This window comes from Nomascus leucogenys, chromosome 15 (genome assembly GCF_006542625.1).
Source record: "Nomascus leucogenys isolate Asia chromosome 15, Asia_NLE_v1, whole genome shotgun sequence".
Classification (NCBI taxonomy): Eukaryota; Metazoa; Chordata; class Mammalia; order Primates; family Hylobatidae; genus Nomascus; species Nomascus leucogenys.
This window is the reverse complement of record NC_044395.1, coordinates 77687808-77709013: the sequence shown is the minus strand read 5'-3', so window position 1 is coordinate 77709013 and position 21206 is coordinate 77687808. Positions and strand designations below refer to the sequence as shown.

The following is a 21206-nucleotide window of genomic DNA, read 5'->3' as shown; positions in this document are numbered from 1 at the left end:
GTAGGAGCCACACTGGAGTGGATTGAGGAGGGAGGGGATGGAAGTAAGAAATAGAGGCAGTAATAGAAAAGTTACTAAAATTAGATATAGATGAGAGAATTACACCCAACATAGGTGGTACCTAGGAGCAACTTCTTGTTTAAAAAGATATGAAATACTTGAACAAATGTCAAAAGAAAAGGGTCACAGATTAAGGGGGAGGTTGAAGACTCAAGGGAAGATAATAAGCACTACATTCACAAGGTTTAAAAGATTCAACAGTAGGCTGGGTGTGGTGGTTCACACCTGTAATCCCAACATTTTGGGAGGCTGAGGCAGGAGGATTGCTTGAGACCAGGAGTTCAAGACCAGCCTGGGCAACATAGCCAGTCTCTACAAATTAATTAAAAAATTAGCCAGGTGTGGTGGCACACACCTGTGGTCCCAGCTACTCAGGAGGCTGAGGTGGGAGGGGCTTGAGCCCTTTGAAGTTAAAGCTGCAGTGAGCCATGATCATGATCATGCCACTGAACTCCAGCTTGGGTGACAGAGCAGGACCCTGTCTCGGGGCAGCAGGGGCAGTGGTGGGAATCAGGAGCCAGCACTTATTGATCACTTATCTATGCACTAAGCTTTTTGCTCATTTTACCTAAGTCTCACAATAACTATGCAAGGGGGTTACTGTTACTATCCTTATTTTACTTACCCAGAAAGGAGACCCAGAGAGATCAACTTATGCTCAAGGTCACCGAGTTTAGCCCTGTGGTAGAGTTGGGATGTCACAACTTAGAGCACAGAAACTTGTCCATGGCTGTGGATTTAGTAAGTGAAGTTCAGGGAATTTGTGCCTGAAGGTCTCTATTTTTATATAAGATAGAAGGCAAGGACATGTTAAGAGTTAAGGAAAAAAAGAGGGTAACAAGTTTCAGAGTGTAAGTTTTACATAGTAAGAATGGAGAGCCGACTAGAGAAAATAAGGGTTAATGGGCAGTGCTGAGGTCAGTTAAAACCAATTTTTACTAATACAGATTTATACATTTGGTGATCTTTCTCCAGAAATAACTGGTGAGGGTAGGAGGGCTTGGATACATCTAGGGCTGGGAATTTTCCAGGAAGTCGTTTGAGTTAACAATCATGATACTGAATTGATAGATCAGGAAGCCTAGATAGGACTTACAGAGGTGGAAACAGACTATGCCCTAACACAGAGCAGGTATAAAGGAGGAGGGGTTGGTTAGAAGTGAATATTTTTATTGAGTGATTTTAGAAGTTGTTTTCGGATACTGCAAGTATTTAGGATGTGGCTGTGGTGGAAACAAGTAATGGAACCAAAGCCCTGTGTGTAAGTAGTCACTGAAGCTAACCAGGTAGCTGAAATTTATTTCCCCCAAATTTACTGAAAGAATGTGACCTTTGTGCTCTCAAACTATGGTTCAGGCACTCCAGACTTTTTTTCTGTACCTTCAATTCTCTCAGATTTAAAAAATTATACTAGAGAAGAGGACTTTTGCCTATGAATACAAACATTGCAATCTGTATCCGCAAACATTCAATAGACGGTTAGGTTATGGGTACAAGTAAACACTTGGATATAAGGCAAACATTTAAAAGTGCATTTCAGGTATTAAATTATGAATGATATGGAAAAGTTGCCACTGAACTTTCCACTGAATAGTGTTTCACAGCACAAAAATAATCTATTTTCCTGATACTTTTTTAGTATGGATACCAAGACAGCATGACATCAGTTGTCTAATTTTTTTCCAATTTGATTTAAAAAACCCACATGTTCATGCTTAAGATAGCATTATGTTTAATGGGTGCTAGGAAACCAGGCCACATGGACCAACCGACCTAAATTTACTCTAACCCTGAATTTTGTTAACACCCAATACATGAATTAATTGAAATCTGGATTTCTCTATACGGAGATGAAGAAAGTCTTCTAGTGTAGTTATTTTAAAACAAGGTGCTCCTATTTCCTTATCAGAAACAAGACCATATCAACAACCCGACATTTAAATAATGAACTGAAAATACTTTTAACAACCATAAAACTCATCTCTATCCCATTCTTAAGTAAAAATCAATCTTCACTTTCTACTTAGTTATAAGCAATCCCAGACATTTGAAAATCAGTGGGCAAACTAAAATTGTTGAATAAAGCCAAACTTTTTCAAACCAAGTATTTGTAAATGTCATATGTATTGTCTATCAAGTGATTCAATATTTTACTATAGAGGGTAGCATCTATTTTTCAAAAATGTGAGAAATTAAAAACAAAAAGGCAACAACTTTGGGGTCTGATACATGAAATATACTGCAAGATAGAGTCTATCAACCAGAAATCACCTGTTCTACTTGCTAAATTTCTCTAACACATTCTAAATTTTTTTTTTTTTTTGAGACGGAGTTTTGCTCTCGTTGCCCAGGCTGGAGTGCAATGGGTGATCTTGGCTCACTGCAACCTCCGCTTCCTGGGTTCAAGTGATTCTCCTGCCTCAGCCTCCTGAGTAGCTGGGATTACAGGCATGCACCACCACACCCAGCTAATTTTGTATTTTTAGTAGAGATGGGGTTTCTCCATGTTGGTCAGGCTGGTCTCAAACTCCTGACTTCAGGTGATCCAGCCACCTCAGCCTCTCAAAGTGCTGGGATTATAGGTGTGAGCCACCGCACCTGGCAACACGTTCTAAATTTCAAAGTGACATAAGAATAATTTTTTAAAATTCCAGCACTCCAAGGCTGGGCGTGGTGGCTCACGCCTGTAATCCCAGCACTTTGGAAGGCCAAGGCAGCTGGATCACGAGGTCAGGAGATCAAGACGATCCTGGCTAACACCGTGAAACCCCATCTCTACTAAAAATACAAAAAATTTGCCAGGAGTAGTGGCACATGCCTGTAATCTCAGCTACTCGGGAGGCTGAGGCAGGAGAATCGCTTGAACCCGGGAGGCGGAGGTTGCAGTTAGCTGAGATCGCGCCACTGCACTCCAGCCTGGGTGACAGAGCAAGACTCCACCTAAAAAAAAAAAAAAAAAAAAAAAAAAAAATCCAACACTCCAAATACATCCTTTAAATACCTAGATGTATAATAGTTCAGCTCACAGGTGTGACTAAAGCCTTTTGAACTTGTTACTTAAAAACATTAAGAATTTGGACCCAATTATTCAAAGATCCATTTACTAGCTCATAATGCAATTTGTGTTCATGAGCTGTACAAATCAACCACCTTATAGCAGTCAGATGATTCTACTCTCACACCAACAGAAACAGCAATAAAATTAGAAAGTAATACTTTTTAGTAATTAATCAATAAAATAGCACTGGGATAAAATGAAGAGAATTTCTTGTTTCAGCTTCTTATCAGTAAGCCTGTTCCTCATTTGTAGATAATGAGGATAAAGATATCACAGCCAAATATGGGAAACTGCTCTTTATTTAGACCTTTGGGACAAAATTAACTTTGGTCACATATTACTTAAAAAAAAAATCCAGTTTTACATATTTCTAAATAGAACTAAAGGATCAGAGAAATAATTTCTTCTGTAAAAATTGGCCAAATTTTATCAAAAATCTAACATACGATATAATCCAAATTATAAAAAGACTACTTGGGATCATAATATTCCAAATGTATGACAGTTATAACTCCATCTTAACAAGTGTGAAAAGTACTTGCTCTCATGTTGCTTTGGTCCAAAAGAGTAGAGCTAACTCAGTAACAGGAAACTAAGTACCCAATCTTTTGCCAAAATTAATTTAGATTGTGACTGGCAGCAGAAATATCCATAATGAACAGCTCTACTATAACAAAGAATAATTAAAGAATACTTTTCGTGAACAGATCACAGTATCAAATACATTTTTATAAGAGAAAAATATGAAGGAAATGATAAAACAGCTATCACAAACAAAAAGAAGCATTTCCCCCATAAGGTGAATTAGAGGGTTGATGATGCTAATATGAAAGGAAGTTGAGTACTGTATTTATTTATTTTATACAACTCTTACTCTTTACAAAAATGGTTATAGTCATGCCCATAAAAGTGTAACCCATGGCATTTGAAAGCAAACACTCTTTGTAATTATTTAAAAGGGCCTTTTTAAAAATTATAATACAAAGGTCTGTGCTCTATAAGCAGTCCTCCACTGTGCATTATAACAATAAGGCTTACTTTTAATACAAAGACTAAGCGTTTGGGAGTTATGAACCACTGGATTTAACAAACATCATTTTATAATTGCTTTTTGCATCTTTTTTGTTTTTGGGATCCTCCACTTCATCAGGGTGCTCAGCAGCTTGGAGTTCTTCAGCAGATTCTTCTTTCTCTGACTCTGAATCGCTTTCAGAATCATCTGGACTTTCAGGATCAGGTGAATCATCATCGTCGTCATCATCATCTCCAGCCACATCACCTTCTCCATCATGATCTTCTACCTAAGACATCAATCAACAGGCTCTTTTAAAAATAAACATTAGCCCATACAAAATGTGAGAAAGACCGTTAAGTTCTGTCAGTCTTAGAAACACTCTACTTTGTAGCCATTAGAACAACAGCTTTAAGACTTGAGTAGAATTTTAAGAAAGAGCTCTGTCTGGCTGGGCCCAGTGGCTCATACCTGTGGCTGGGATTCCAGCTACTCAAGAGGCTGAGAGGCAGGGGGATTGCTTGAGGCCAAAAGTTTGAGACCAGCCTGGGCAACATAGTGAGACCCTGTCTCTTTAAAAAAAAAAAGAGAGAAACTAAAAAAAGAAAGAAAAAAGAAAAAAAATTAGCCAGGCATGGTGGTGCATACCTGTAGTTCTAGCTACTTGGGAGGCTGAGGTGGGAGGATTGCTTGAGCCTAGGAGTTCAAGGCTGTAGTGAGCTATGATCATGCCACTACATTCCAGCCTGTGTGACAGAGCAAGACTCCATTTCTTAAAAGACAAAAGAAAACAAGAGGGGAGGTGCTCTGAAGATCACACACCTATCTCCCCTCCCCTAGTTTGAAAACCACGGTATTACATTTTCCCGAAAGAAACAATTTTTTAAATTAGTAAGGCATGTTAACCACTGACCTTTATGTAGAAATCAGTTATCAATGTTTTGCACATTGCATTACTTTGGAGTAAACAGTAGTCACACATAAATTCATAATATAAAAAGAGATCACTTAGGAAACAACTGAAAAAAAAAAAAAAAAGCTCTCCTATACCATTATTTTAAACTTACATGAAATATTTTACTTAACTTGTGAGCATGTTGTTGTTCATGCCTATTAAAAATGTGTCTTGGCTGGGCGTGGTGGCTCACACCTGTAGTTCCAGCACTTTGGGAGGCGGAAAGATTGCTTGAACCCAGGAGTTTTGAGACCAGCCTGGGCAACATAGCAAAACTCCGTCTCTACAAAAAATACAAAAATTAGCTAGGCGTGGTGGTGCAGGCCTATATCCCAGGTCCTCAGGAGGCTAAGGTGGCAGTGAGACTGTGCCACTACACTCCAGCCTGGGTGACAGAGTGAGAACCTGTCTCAAAAAAGGGGGAAAAAAAGGTGCTCTAATGATTAAGCAGAATTTTCATTTTTAGAAAACACACTTTAAAATCCTTAGAAACAGGCCAGGTGAGGCTGGACATGGTGGCTCAAGCCTGGAATCCTAGCACTTTGGAAGGCTGAGGCGGGCGGATTGCCTGAGCTCAGTAGTACAAGGCCAGTCTGGGCAACATGGTGAAACCCTATGTCTACTGAAATACAAAAAATTAGCCCGGTGTGGCGGCGTGCACCTGTAATCCCAGCTACTCGGGAGGCTGAGGCAGAATTGCTTGAACCCGGGAGGTGGAGGTTGCAGTGAGCTGAGATCGAGCCACTGCACCCCAGCCTGGGGCAACAGAGACTGTCTCCAAAAGAAAAAAAAAAGGCCGGGTGTGGTGGCTTACACCTGTAATGCCAGCACTTTGGGAGCCCAAGGTGGGTGGGATCACCTAAGGTCAGGAGTTTGAGGCCAGCCTGGTTACATGGTGAGACCCCATCTCTACAAAAATTGGCTGGGCGTGATGGCAGGCGCCTGTAATCCCAGCTACTCAGGAGGTTGAGGCAGAAGAATCATTTGAACCCGGGAGGTGGAAGACATCACACCACTGCACTCCAACCTGGTGACAGAGTGAGACTCCATCTCAAAAAAAAAAAAAAGAAAAAACAACCCCACACAAAATCCTTAGAAACATCTCTCCTGATTATCTACAGAGACCAGTAGGGCATATACAATTATTTTTAAGATAACTACATACAGAAAGCTTTCTACATGGGATTCTTGATTGCTAGGGTAATCTAACAGCAATAAATGGTACCAAACTGAAAACTAATTATCTTCCCAATGAAAATAAGTTAATTACTACCTCACTGAAGCCAAGTCCACAATGTCGCCGGTATCTTCCTGATAATTTACTGTCCATACTTTGCTGATATTGAGACTCCAGTTCTTCATTAATTTTCTTGTCTTCTTCCCCTGCATGTCCAGGATACTTTAGTTATGTTTCAGTCAAATTAATAATTTACACAAAAACCCATAATTCAGATGCTATTATGCTCAGGGCTGATTTATCTAATTGTGACTAATTTTACTATGAATTTTGAGAATTTATGCCATAGGTGGTTACCTAATAGACAATAAAATGCCTGATGTAGAGATAGCATAAATATTTATTACTAAGCACTTTGGGTATTAAATGTTTTAGCTTACTTGTAATATAATAAGTACATGTTATCCTGAAAGTTTTTTTTCTATTCACCTAATAAAAACTCTCTAACAAACGGAATTATCTATCTTTGAACAAAAACAGTGAAAAAAGCTAGGCACTTCTGTTCAGCAAATGGCTAAATAAAATGGTCATGTACTGACTCTTCTTTATGCCTTTCTTTGCTTATCAAGTTTATCAGAGCAACTTAAAGTTTAAAGCAGCAGTTTCCAACCTTTTTGGCACCAGGGACCGGTTTTGTGGAAAACAATTTTTCCATGGAGGGGGGTGGTGGTGGTTTTGAGATGATTCAAGTGTATTACATTTATTGTGTACTTTATTATTATGACATCATAATACATAATGAAATAATTGTACAACTCACCACAATGTAGAAGCAGTGGGAGCCCTGACCTTGTTTTCCCTGCAACTAGACGGTCCCATCTGGGGGTGATGGGAGACAGTGACACCCTAAGTGTGTTGCTTATGTCCAGTCTACTCCGTAATCTTGTTTGGCTGTTGTCACTACAGAAAACCCTGTTTCACAAAGACAGGAGGTTGGAAATGGAAGCAGGCTTTCCAGTGCTTTCGTGGCAATCTCAGGATATTCCACTTTGTCTTTAATCCAGAATGTATGGAGATGTGAAGTTGTCTCAAACATACTTTTAGGGGCAACGTCATTTGTGATCTTAAGCAGCTGATCCTCTTCTAGCATGAACAAAGTCGATTCACCTGGCTTATTCACAAATGGGTTGTGAATCCATTCCTTCCCAGTTCGGGGCTCTTTTGTGGCTGGAAAATAATACTCAAATTCTTTGAAGGCTGAGCTAGGTGATTATGTGCCAGCTGGGAGAAAAAAGGTCCTGGCTCAGTCTCTTTTAAAATTTCTGCTAATGTTTGAAACATGTCAAAAAATCCCAATGTTCACTTGTGGCCCCCATAATACCAGTTTGGCTTTGAATGCAGCCACTCTATCTGCCAACTTGAACACAGTTTTGTTCTCCCCTGAGGTGACAGATTGAATATGTCACACAAGTAAGCAAGTTTTTTTTTTTTTTTTTTTTTTTGAGACAGAGTCTCGCTCTCTTGCCCAGACTGGAGTGCAGCGGCATGATCTCAGCTCACTGCAACCTCTGCCTTCCAGGCTCAAGTGATTCTCGTGCCTCAGCCTCCTGAGTAGCTGGGATTATAGGCGTGTGCCACCACGCCTAGCTAATTTTTGTATTTTTTAGTAAAGACGAGGTTTCTCCCCTTTGGCCAGGCTGGTCTCAAACTCCTGGCCTCAGGTGATCTGCCTGCCGTGGCCTCCCAAAAGTGCTGTAATTACAGGCGTGACCCACCATGCCTGGCGAAGTAAGCAAGTTTTGTGACCCAATTCTGTGTCAATGAAATGTGCTGCCAGTGGTGACTTTTTCTAAAATGAAATCTCTGGAGCAGCTATTGTAACTGAAAAACTGTGGCCAGTGATCCACCTTTAGGAAGCCATCTCTCTTCTGTGTAAGAGAAGACGTGTGTGCTCTGTGTCCATCTTCTCACAGAGCTACATGAACAGATGTGAATTAAGGGTATGTACTTTAATGTGGTTGAAAATTTTAATCACATCCTACAAAATGGTAAGTTCAGGTGGCATTTTTCAACTAGCCAGCATCTCTATGGATGACACAGTACACAGACTCACATTCAGAAGCAAGCTCTTTGACCTGAGTAGTAAAACCAGAAAGCCATCCAGTCATGGCAGCTGCTCCATCCCTGCATATATCGATACAAAATGACCAATTCAGTTTTCCTGATATGTATTTAAAGACTTGAATAGTTCTGCAGCTGTGGTGCTGGTTGAAAGCAAAAGTGCATATAACATATCCTCATGCACATCCTCCTGAAAAATGTATCACACAAAAACAAGCACTGTTGCCTTGTTGTCAACACTGGTAGACTCATTAACCTGGATTGCGTACCACAGTGACTCATTAATTCTAACAATTGTGCCTCATATCCTCTATTTCATTAATTCATCTAGTTATGGTGCTAGCCAGAAGAGGAACATGTGCCACCTTTTGAACTGCAGGCTCTCCTAAGAGTTCACAACAGATGTCCTTAGCAGCAGGCAGGATCAACTCTTAGTAGTAAAGTCAGTCAACTCAGTAGTAAAGGCCTTCTTAGCTTTAGCAATGTGATTAGCCACTAAGAATGATGCTCTCACTGCAGACACATTTGATGAAGTGGTGGCCTTCAATAATTACTTCTGTTCTTTGCGTTCATCATTTTTTCTTTTGAAAAATTCCACAGGCTTGTCTTTTAATGCAGGGTGCTCAGTCTCCACGTGGTGAAGCACTTTTAAAGGTTTCATGGCTCTTCTGGATAGCTGGTCATCACATATTAGACAAAGCAGGTTTGGAGAATGTGAATCACCTATTGCAATGAACCTACAATTTAAGTAGGACTCTTGATATTTTCTTTTAAATGCCGCTTTCTCTTTGTTGGCAGTATTAGAGTCTTCTGTTCTCTCATCATTGGGTCTTTCCCCCTTTGCAAAGAAGCTCTCCAAGGACGTTTGTTTTTTTACTCATTTTGGCTAGGGTTAGCTTGTGGGCTTACCAAAGCTGTGACTGAGACAAATGCACAGTGCAGGAAAGAGGCACGGATGGAAGTGGTAAATAAATAATGGGCAGGCCACATGCAGATTAAATAAATGTCAGATTCTGACTTAAAACCTGCCACTAGATGCAGCTTGTCACTTGCCACTCACTGAGAGGGTTTCGATATGAGCCTGCAAGCAGTTGATTATGGTCTCTGTGCAGTCAGGCCTCTCTACTAATGTTAATTTGTTTTTGCAGCCACGCCCCATCACTACCTCAGCTCCACTTCAGATCATCACGCATTAGATTCTCATAAGGAGGCACAACCTAGATCCCTGGCTTGCACAGTTCACAATAAGGTTCATGCTCCTATGAGAATTTAATGCTGCCAATGATCTGATAGGAGGCGGAGCTCAGGTGGCCATACAAGCCACTGGGAGCAGCTGTAAATACAGATAAAGCTTCTCTGGCTTGCGTGCCACTCACCTCCTGCTGTGTGGTCCAGTTTCTAACAGGCCAGGGAGGGGTACCGGGGATTGGGAGCTCCTGCTTTAAAGCTCTCAGTTTTAAAAGAGTAAATGTGGCGTTGAAATATTTTTCCATTCTGCAAAGTTTAGGAATTGTTTTTTGCCTTATGTAGCAATACAGATCAATTTGAGGTAATTGTTTAACACTAGAAAAATAAAAGATCTATGAATTTCTAACATGTGCCACATATGCTGTGTTAGCATAATTTAAATAACTTAAAGTTTTGTTAAACATAATCTAGGTCAATGTGTATTTTATTAATATGTGCCTTTTATTAATAATGTCCAAGATTAGGGTCAGTTTTAAATAGGCAAAATTTTCACTTTTCAGCACACCAAATACCCAAATTCATTTTCAGTTTTTATTTAAAAATGTTCTTCCCTAAAATTATTTTAAAAGCTTATTTCTTCAGGCTCTGCAACTAGTTTATATTCTTCAAAGATTTTAAAACAAAATTTAGTGAATACACAAAACCAAATGCCAACTATGACATTATATGCTAATATACAAGGAACAAAAATTCTGTACATACCAGAGTTAACAAGTTGAGGCATAAAACCTCACTACAGTTAAACTATATGTTCTGAATCAGTAAAAATGGAGACAGAAAAAGGTTAGTTTCTTGGTTAGAATATCATAATGACATATAATCTCTCATCTTTTAAAAATCAAAGTACATGATAATTGATACTTTATATATGTAACATGTTTACCTATTACACATTTCTAATTTTTTTTTTTTTGGGGACAGAGTTGCACTCTGTCGCTCAGGCTGGAGTGCAATGGTGCTATCTTGGCTCACTGCAACCTCTGCCTCTGAGGTTCAGGCAATTATCATGCCTCAGCCTCCCAAGCAGCTGGGATTACAGGTGTGAGCCACCACATCTGGCTAATTTTTTTTTTTAGTAGAGATAGGGTTTTGCCATGTTGACTAGGCTGGTGATTTGCCTCAAGTGATCGGCCCACCTCAGCCTCCCAAAATGCTGGGATTACAGGCATAAGCCATGGTGCCCAGCATTTTTTTCTCTCCTCTTTTTTTTTTAAATTTTAAGAGATGAGGTCTTGCTCTGTAGCCCAGGCTGGAATGCAGTGGTGCAATCATAGCTTCATTGCAGCCTCAAACTCCTGGGCTTAAGTGAATCTCCCACTTTAACCTCCCAAATAACTGGGATTACAGGCATTAAGCCACTGCACCCAGCTCCAATTCTAATATTTTAATAATTTACACAATTACATGCCAAAGTAGAATATCTTGAAACATGAACACATACTTCATATTCTGAATTTACCACTTCCATTTTAATTACATTTTACTTTCCTACCTGTTCGGAAGTGAGATGTTGATTTGTGATCTCCTATAACAAGACGACCAGTATGTTCTTTCTATAAGAAGGTTGAAAATGTATTAGCATTTGAGACCACTAATTTAACCTTACTGGGTATCTACTATGTGCTGAAAACTATTCTGGGACACAGTGAAGACAAAAGATTAAATTAGAATCTCTGCCTTTAAGGACCTTACATTCTAGCAAGGGTAGGAATGGGGAAGGGAGACAGGCAAATGTAATCACTATTTATACTACGTTAGAAGGTACTAAGTGTGATTAAAACAAAACAGACTTGAGTAAGGAGTAGAGCAGGTTGGAATTTTAAATAAGATGAATAGATAACTAGAAAATTGAGTCAATCTAAACATTTTCTTTCCTAAAGGCCAGTTAAATGAGTTGCTTTAACTTCTCACCTGCTCTTTCTGCTGCCTCAAGTATATCTCATGGAGAGAAAGCAAATGAGATTTAGCCAGACAAAAATGAAATAATTAAAACTTATAATGTATCATATAAAGTGATAGATCTTATTACAGTATATCACAATCATTAGCTATCTCTTTACTATTTGACAATAAACTACTAATCTCAACTTGTCAAAAAGAACAATTTAAAACAATCCTGTACTCTAAACATAAAAATACATCTGATTCAATATTACCAACTGATTAAACTGCATAATTACTCTCAATTTAATCAGTCCAATCCACTCTTTATGGTTCATATTTAGTTTCATAAGTGCTCATTAAAACACCATGTGAAGGTGAGAATAAATGTGACTTTGGAAAGCAAACTTAACCAATCATCTGTGAAGATACAGTAACAAACCTTCCTATTGTGAAAAAATGGCAGATGGTCTCCATACACAAAAATGATACTACTGAAAAACTTCAAGTGTTAATGCTCATTGCTTTATGTGCCATTAACACATAAGCAAATCAATAATTCAGTGTGTTACTTGTTTAGGTTGCAAAACTGACAGCCATTAACAATATTTTAATATAATAGCATCAAGTTATTCCAGGATGATGATAGTATTGCACTGATCTATTCATATGTTCTTAGCTGGTTCTTCCTGTGACCAATAAAATATTCATGATAGCTGGCTAGGATTACAAATATACTCTGTGGCCACAAAATGGAATAAATCTAAACACCCCATATGAAGATCAAATCTACAATCTTGGCCTCACAAAGAGTTTAATCTATGGGCCAGGCGCAGTGGCTCATGCCTGTAATCCCAGCACTTTGGGAGGCAAAGGAGGGTGGATCATGAGGTCAGGAGTTCAAATGGTAAAGCCCTGTCTCTACTAAAAATACAAAAATTAGCCAGGCATGGTGGCAGGCGCCTGCAATCCCAGCTACTCGGGAGGCTGAGGCAGAGAACTGCTTGAACTCGGGGGGGCAGAGGTTGCAGTGAGACTGTCTCAAAAAAAAAAAAAAAAAAAAAAAAAAAAAGAATTTAATCTATGCTGAACAACCTATTTACTAGTTAGTCAACTTCCATATATTTTATATTAGGATGTTCTTCCTAAGTACTTGAATAATTTTCATTCTACTAAGTTGAATATGGCCCCTAAACTAACACTTACCTTACATATCCTTAACAAATCTTTTAAGTCCTCACTTAATTTTCAATGATAGGTTCTTGGAAACTTCGACGTTAACTGATTTTAGTTGAAACAACCTATAATGAAAACAATTTTCCTCCTTATCAGTGTTACAGTGAAACAACTTTATTGTCAGTTTGCTAAAAGTTAGTTTCCAAGAACCACAAGGGATGTTAAGTGAGGACTTAATATATTTGCATGAAACAAGAGAAATTGCAGACTATTTTCTATGACAAATTACAAATTGGGAAATCTCGATTAATGATATTATACAAATGCTTTATTTAAATAGGTCTCAGTGTTTTACATGACCTCTTTCTATCCCCAAACCCATTGTTGTAGTCTGGCTAACTCCTTCTCATCCTTTGAGATTCAGATCAATTCTATTTTGGGGAAGCTTTCTTGCACTGCTAAACCAGAGTTAGCTGCCCTCTGTGATTCCACAGCACTAAGTGCATGGCTTTCTCACAGCAATTACAACTCTGTATTGCTATTACCTGGTTTCCTCCATTACATAATAGCTTCAAACATGTATTATTGATCTATATGACCACCGAGGATCCAGCACAGTAGTAGGTAGTCTGTAATTTTTGGGAAAATGAATGAACGTATTCCCATGTGCATAACAAAACAAACAAAGAGCAGAATTTCATTTTAAGGTGCTTAAGAAGAGAGAAAAAAAGCTTTCCTATTTCTTTTCAATTTAGTTTGTAGGAAGACTGTTGGGACAATGTTAGGAAAATAAATTTACTTGCTTACAAAAAATAAGTATCTAGAGATCCCTGTATAAACTGCTAGGATAAAGAAAGCTTTTTACAATAGATATTTTCCTGGCACTTGTTTTATACAGTTGACCCTGAACACAGGATTAAACTGTGTGGATCCACTTATACTTGAATTTACTTCTGCCTCTGCCACTCCCAGACAGTAAGACAATCCTTCCTTTTCAGCCCACTCAAAACATGAAGACTATGAGGATGAAGACCTTTATGATGATCCACCTCCAATTAATGAAGAGCCAATTATTTTCTCTTCCTTATAATTTTCTTGATAACATTTCCTTTTCTTTATTGTAAGAATACAGGATATAATACATGTAAAATATGTGTTAACTGATAATTATGTTATCAGTAAGACTTCCAGTCAACAGTAGGCTACTAGTAGTTAAGTTGTTGGGGAGTCGAAAGTTATATGCAAACTTTTGACTGCCTGCAGAACCAGCACCCCTAAACCCCACATTGCTCAAGGGTCAACTGTACCTTCCATTAACGTTAACCAAACTGACAGGCATTTCAAAGTATCTTGAACACTTTTAAAATTAAGGTTTTCTTTCCCCCTGGTGTTCTAAACATTCAGAGAAACTTCTCTATCTAGTAACAAACTATAGAAATAATCTCTGAAAGTGTAGTCTTAAAATTAGGTTTTTGATAAAGGATATTCCTGTGGTTACTACTTCAAGGGCTGGAGGGAGCTATAAAATATGACAGGCTTTACACTTTGGCCAGAGGTTCCCACAAGATAACCTACCCAGAAGAAATATCTTCTGTCAAACCACTGGGCCAACATATGGCAAATCATAAACTTTGACATCTCTTTTCTCCTATACAGCCTCCTTGAACCAAATTTTTCTTTGTACAGTCTTCAAACTTTAAGGACAGAGCATCCTAGAAGTGGCTCAAAAATAATATAAATTTTATGTGCTTGGTTAGGCCATATGTATTTCCCAAAGCCAAAAGAAATCACACAGAACAGGAAAATGGAGTCCAAGTATATTCAGTCCTTCTTACTCAGCATACACAAAAAGGGCAATATTTTCACAGAAAAGGTAAAAATGCTCACCATCTGATGCTTACCTTTCCTGCACCCATAAGTCTCAAGAACTTTTGTTTTCTCTCTTCATTACCCAAGTCTGCTGCCTCCCAATTGCTAGATCCCAGCTAGAAAAAAAATTGGTTAATTAATTTTTTTTTGCATAAAAATAAGTATTACAAAATCTAAAGTCTACCTGTAACTCTCAAGTTTTTTTCCCGTCAGTTGTAACTATAAACAGAGTTCATTTTTCTTGCTTAGGAAGTTAAGCATATTCATCACATTCAAATTTACTCCTTTTCTATTACCTCACAGTAGAATCCTTTAGTTCTTCTACAGCCAGAGCTGAGTCTCAAAAGTTTGCCTGTATCAGAGTCACCTAGAGGGCTTGTTAAAACAGACTGCAGGGCTACAGCCCCAGAGATTCAGCGGGTCTGGGGTGGAGCTCTAGGATTTGAATTTCAACAAATTCTTAAATGATTGCTGATGCTATTTATCTGGGGACCACACTTTGAGACCTACTGCCTTGCAGGGTCCTAGAGCACCTAGTACTCTGAACTTAGATGGCAGCCACAGTTGTTAGTTGAAGTTAAAAATTCTGCCTTTACCAGTGAGCTAACTTTTTTTTTTTTTTTTTTTTTTTTTTTTTTTTGAGACGGAGTCTCGCTCTGTCACCCAGGCTGGAGTGCTGTGGCGCGATCTCGGCTCACTGCAAGCTCCGCCTCCCGGGTTCACGCCATTCTCCTGCCTCAGCCTCTCCGAGTAGCTGGGACTACAGGCGCCCGCCACCACGCCCGGCTAATTTTTTTTTTTTTGTATTTTTAGTAGAGACGGGGTTTCACCGTGGTCTCGATCTCCTGACCTCGTGATCCGCCCGCCTCGGCCTCCCAAAGTGCTGGGATTACAAGCGTGAGCCACCGCGCCCGGCCGCTAACTTTTAACTTGAGAGAAAATTTTAACTTTTCAGTTGCCTTTTTTTTTTTTTTTTTTTTTTTAGCAGTTCTAGTTATTTGTTAGGATTGAGATGTCATTACTTTTATTCTTTCTTAAAAGTCTTCCAAAGAACAAAGAGAAAACTTATTTTTTAAAATAATAGACTAAAACTCAGCTATCTTGCAATTATCAAATGAGTCCACTGAACTCTTTTATAAATCTAAGAAATACAATGGAATCCTAGTGAGCATATTTTTCCCTACATTTTGAAACAAATGTAAAAACTGTTGTTTTTTTAACAGTTCATTATTTATAATTCATTTTTTCAACTATGCTAAAAATAACTAAAATAGTTTTTAAGATATTAGTTTTCTCACTGTATTGTCCAAAGTATTTCATCATCATCTTTCAAGACATCATACCTGTTGTCTACTTTTAGCTTTCATTGAACACAGATGGGAATTCACAATTTTTCATTTTCTATTCATAATGGCAAAGAGAAAAAACTGACAGAAGGCATTAACCATTATTAGACGAAGAAGGTGAATGCAAAATGACAGGCAGTTGTATTCTAGACTAATGATGATGATAAAATTAACTGCAAAAATCTCAGACTACGAGTTTGGATGAGGAAATACTAGAAGGCTTTTCTCCCACCCAAGAATTGACAAGAAAAAGAAAAAAAAAGACAAACAAGAAATGTACTCTCACTGGGAGAGCCATCAGCAGGAAGGACTTCATCTTGCAATATTTCACATTAAGAGCCAGGATCAGCCCATTTTCTAAAAGGAGGTGTGACTGTTTTATCTCATCTTTTACAATGTTTATGCATCAAAGTTTACTTGATTTGGTTGCAAATGGACAAAGGGTGAAGGCAGATGTGTACACAAGGTGACTGGAAGGAAAATGAAATAAAAATATTCACTGAATTTATCATTCTAATTAAGTTTATAATCTAAAAATAAAAATGTTTTGCAATTATGGAGCAAGGATGACAAATCCTTCTTCAACACAAAATTGTAAGCAATAGAACGTTTCAAAAATTCCTCAAGTATTGTATTTTGATGATGCAAAATGCGAGACAGGTTTGAACTTCAAGGGTCCCTTATAAGTGGATTTCTTTTACAACCAAATGCAGATCCATCCCAAGTATATGGAAGGCTGATTTTTCCTATTCTCAGGTTCCACAGGGCTGGCTGCGGAACCTGAGTATGCAAGATTTGCCAAGGAGGTGGGTGGGTCCTGGAACCAATCCCCCACATTTAGCATACTGAAGGATGACTATATGTACATCAAAATCAGGAAAACATATAATGTAAGTTTCGGTTTGCTATTGTTAAATTCACATTAAAATTCCTAATAAAGTTGTTTTGCACTATCTCCCTTTATTATTTCTAAAAATTATTTGTAAAAGACTAATATTAAAAAAAACACTATTTCCCCTGGGCATATGAGAGTTAAAGCATTTGTACCAACCTGGACCCATTTGCGCTTCTAAATTCTCATTAGTGGAAGGGCTTATATGCTGTCATAATTTTGGTTCCCTAAGTTCCAAATCTCTACTTCTTTCCATGTGACCCTCTCATATATTTTTATAGGCCATTTAGTTCTTAACTATTTCTGGCTCAATACAGTTAAAGTAATGGTGAAGCTTCAGTTCTGACAATCACTAAATCACTCGCTCTCTAAGCCAGAATCTGACATTTAACTTAATTTTAACTCCTTATCTATAAAGAGATGCCTTTTTAAAAGACTGTCTTAAGACACTGAGGCACAGAGAGGTAAGTGACTTGCTTTGATCCTCTGACCATCCTGTGTTTTTTCCACATCATACTGTCCATGATCAAATGAGACAGATGAAAGTGGTCTATGAACTAGTTATAAAAATGTATAGAAGTTAAAAAATTGTGTAAAAACCAACTTTCTTGATTCTGCTTCTATTAAAAGAGTAAAATATCTTTAGTGTTTATATAAATAACCCTGTCATCTACAACTTCTAATCCCAATGTTTTAAGGAAATAACATTAAGTCCTGCCAGTTCTTCTTTTCAAAGAGCTTAAAGCAGCACTTCGGGACCGGACTGGCATCAGGGACTGGTTTCGTGGAATACACTTTTTCCACTGAGAGGATGTGATGGTTTCAGGATGATTCAAGTGCATTACATTTATTGGGCACTTTATTTCTATCATTACTACATTGTAATCTATAATGAAATAATTATACAACTTACCATAATGTAGACTCAGTGGAAGCTTTGAGTTTGTTTTCCTAAAACTAGACAGTCCCATCTGGGGGTAATGGGAGACAGTGACAGAGATCATCTGGCATTAGATTCTCAGAAGGAGTATGCAACCTAGATCACTCGCATGTGCAGTTCACACCAGGGTTCATGCTCCTATGAGAATCAAATGCCAACAGGAGGCAGAGCTCAGGTGGTAATGCAAGCCAAGGGGAGCGGTTGTAAATACAGATGAAGATTTGCTGGCTGGCCCACAGCTCATGTCCTGATGTGCAGCCTAGTTCTGTGGCCCAGGGGTTGGAGACCCCTGCCTTAAAGTACAGCAGTTGCTGCATGCTGCCTTAAAGTTGCCCAAATGCTGCATTCTGAAAAGCACGTGGGTGCGCTATACATTTTAAGAGAGTTCCTTAGCAGTTACTAAAATTAACCTTCCCACTCTTCCCACTTCCTATAAGATAGCTTTCATTTCTCCACTCCAAGCCAATGAAACTACTTTTAAGTTGTCTTCATCCTTAATACCCTTTACTACAGAACTGCAATCAATTTACCTCCTCAATACATACCCTGGTGACTCTTAGAATTTACTCCTACATTGTTAGCGTTTTTCTAGAGTTGTATTGTGATTTAGTATCTACTTTTAATATTAAAAAAAGTTTTGTTACCTCAATTAGATGTGAGGTCAATGGGCATAAGAAAACTTCAATGATCTCTCATATACCGTGGATGCTCATTAGAAACTGTTTCCCAACTATATATTATAGCTAGATTTTTTTTTTTTTTGAGACAGAGTCTGACTCTGTCGCCCAGGCTGGAGTGCAGTGGCGCCATCTCGGCTCACTGCAAGCTCCTCCTCCCGGGTTCACGCCATTCTCCTGCCTCAGCCTCCCTAGTAGCTGGGACTACAGGCGCCCGCTACCAAGCCCGGCTAATTTTTTTATTATTTTTTTAGTAGAGGCGGGGTTTCACTGTGTTAGCCAGGATGGTCTGGATCTCCTGACCTCGTGATCCGCCTGCCTCGGCCTCCCAAAGTGTTGGGATTACAGGCGTGAGCCACCGCGCCCGGCCTGCTAGTTTTTTTTTTTCCTACAACAGCTTGGAGGTATTTTAATGAATGTATTACTTATGGTTAAAAAAAAATTTTTTTTAAGTACTGGCTGAGCGAGGTGGCTCACAGCTGTAATTCCAGCACTTTGGAAGGCCAAGGTAGGCAGATCGCTTGAGTCTAGTAGTTGGAGACCAGACTGGGCAATGTGGCAGAACCCGGTCTCTACTAAAAATACAAAAAATTAGTCGGGTGTAATGGCGCACACCTGTAGTCCGAGCTACTGTGGTGGTGGTGGGGGAAGAGGGGGTTGAAGCAGGAGGATCACCTGAGCCAGGGAGGTGGAGGCTGCAGGGAGCACTGATCGTGCCACTGCACTCCAGCCTGGGCGACACAGACCCTGTCTCACCTGTCTCAAAACAAAAACAAAACCCAGGTACTTAAAGATACGCTTATATGATTGGGAAAGGTCTTAAAGGTCGTCTAGTTTAAACTGATCTCTTCCGAAGCTGTAAACTTAATGACTTAATCCCTTTAACTTTGTTAAATTTCATATCACCTGGAGTTTTCTGTCACGCTAAAAGCTATTTCCAAACAGGTGTCTGACATCCTAGCAATCAAGTCACATTTAAAGATCAGGAGGAAAACAATTTAACAGCTTTTTAGGTGGCAGCCAGGTTACTCAAAAGTGTGGATCAATTCCTGACAAAACCTGAATTACCATATTAACAAGATCTAAAAGCCAGTAGCAGAAAGAACAGAGAGCAAGCATAAACTTCTCTAGATGCCCATTCATCCCCAAATCTTTATTGATTGCTAATCTTTCTGCAGAGCTGAAGTCGATTCCTTTAAAGACCCTTAATATTCCGGTCCTCGCCCCACCTCCCATCAGAGGGGTAGGTCTTAACATCATCTCATTTGCTATAAAGTAGTATTCAGTGGGCTTTTAAAATTTTATGAAAAGCATTAAAATGCACTATCGAAAAATTTAAAGCTCTATGTATTCAGAAATTGACAGTACTTTAAACAAAACCGAAAAAAACCTAGATATCCCTTCATCTTCCTTAAAGATGACCGACCTCTCCGCGCCCTCTCCAACAATTTTCCCCATCAACGTTGCCAAGACGCTGTATGAAGACATTGTATGAAGGACCTAGTTTTACCTTTACTGGTTACCTACCGTTTCCATGACACTGCGCTAGGAGCTAGGGCAAATATACAAAAAGGCCTAAAATAAGCATCATATTTCTCTCCGAATTCCCAACATCCGGCACTGCAGTAAATATTTAATGGGTTACTTTAAGGGATAAACCGTTCGCTATTAAAACCTATGAGGTGGGGGCTGGGAAAGGGAACGGCATTTGATGGGGAGACGAGGTAAGAAGAACGAGGTATTAACATCCGACATCAAAATGGGCTTCTAGGTCTCAACGTCTTAGACCTCACCACCACAGCCAGTACCAAATTACACCCGTGGCACAACTTTCGGCTCAATACTACTCTCGGTTTACCCTTACTAGTGCAGCTAAAGTTAACTCTCAACAGCACATTGTAAAAATCATCCAGGCAGGAAAAATCTGTACAAATGTGCAAGAACATTTCGACATTGTCACGGGAACATTTAGAACCCAAAACAGGGAGAGTCTTGCCGTCTCTATCCTGAGTACAAAGGCCCGAGAAAGCACCCTCATCGGCCCCCCAAAACGCACGTACGAAATCCCTTGACTAAGCTCTTTCACTCCTCGACCCTCTCAGAATTTCCTTCCTCAATCTCCCTTCCTACGCAGGTCTCCGGCTCTCAGCGTGTGGGCCTCTTCAAACCTTCTGACCCTCATAAAGATTAAGGGAGACATTTCCCACTCATTCTTCTGATTTCTTCCCTGGGCTCTCCCGCTGCGGGCCACCTCAGGCGCGTCCTCCTCCAACCACCCTTCCGGCCTACTCCAGCCTTTAGTAGGCCTCAACCCTCAGCCACTCCGCCATTGTTATTTACATCGTCGTCTGGGGAGGCTGAACGCTTCACCCCATGCGGGTGAGACTCTCTGGCAGCACTCATCCTTGCGGGGATCCCGACGAAAAATGCCGAAACCTCTCGCCGCTCTCCCCAGCCGCAAAACCAGCAGCTTGCAATCCGCCACCGGCCCAAGCAGCGCCACTACACAACGCAGAGCCCCTCCGGGCCTTCTCTGCCACAGTCGTCACTGTTGCGGCCCCTCGCCGCCCCGGGGCACTTTGGGAGTTGTAGTTTTCTGATTCACTGCATACTGGCCCGAATAAAAAAGATGTGTCCGTGACTAAAACTACAATTCCCAGGAAGCCCGGAGGTTCAATTCGCGCTGTGTGGCGGGAGTGCCCTCAGAGGCCCCGCCTTCGGCTGGTGGAGGAACGTTCCCGCGGATGGGTATGGCGGTGAGCTTTGACTGAGAGCTTCGTCGCCGCAGGAGGAG

General features: G+C 39.7%; 1 protein-coding gene across 2 annotated transcripts; it reads right to left on the bottom strand.

The window, feature by feature from the left end:
• Positions 1 to 1213: 1213 nt before the first annotated feature.
• Positions 1214 to 20993, bottom strand: C15H11orf58 (chromosome 15 C11orf58 homolog). 2 transcript variants are annotated; one of them, XM_003254270.4, is made up of 5 exons: positions 20753 to 20993; positions 14590 to 14673; positions 11124 to 11184; positions 6359 to 6468; positions 1214 to 4419 (listed from the first exon to the last, which is right to left on the bottom strand). In XM_003254270.4, the coding sequence occupies exons 1-5, from the start codon at positions 20813 to 20815 to the stop codon at positions 4186 to 4188; spliced, it is 552 nt and encodes a 183-aa protein (XP_003254318.1). In that variant the 5' UTR covers positions 20816 to 20993; the 3' UTR covers positions 1214 to 4185. The 2 variants fall into 2 exon arrangements, with proteins under 2 accessions (XP_003254318.1, XP_030685624.1); XM_030829764.1 differs by lacking the exon at positions 20753 to 20993 and adding an exon at positions 17709 to 18536 and having other exon boundaries at positions 3400 to 4419.
• Positions 20994 to 21206: the final 213 nt, after the last annotated feature.

Coding starts and splice junctions, on each gene's coding strand:
- C15H11orf58 (XM_003254270.4), bottom strand. CDS start 20,815: ATGAGTGCTGCCAGAGAGTCTCACCCGCATGGGGTGAAGCGTTCAGCC. Junction 6,469..11,123: donor AACATCTCACTTCCGAACAG/GTAGGAAAGTAA, acceptor CTGGACATGCAG/GGGAAGAAGACAAGAAAATT. Junction 4,420..6,358: donor GTGGACTTGGCTTCAGTGAG/GTAGTAATTAAC, acceptor TTGATGTCTTAG/GTAGAAGATCATGATGGAGA.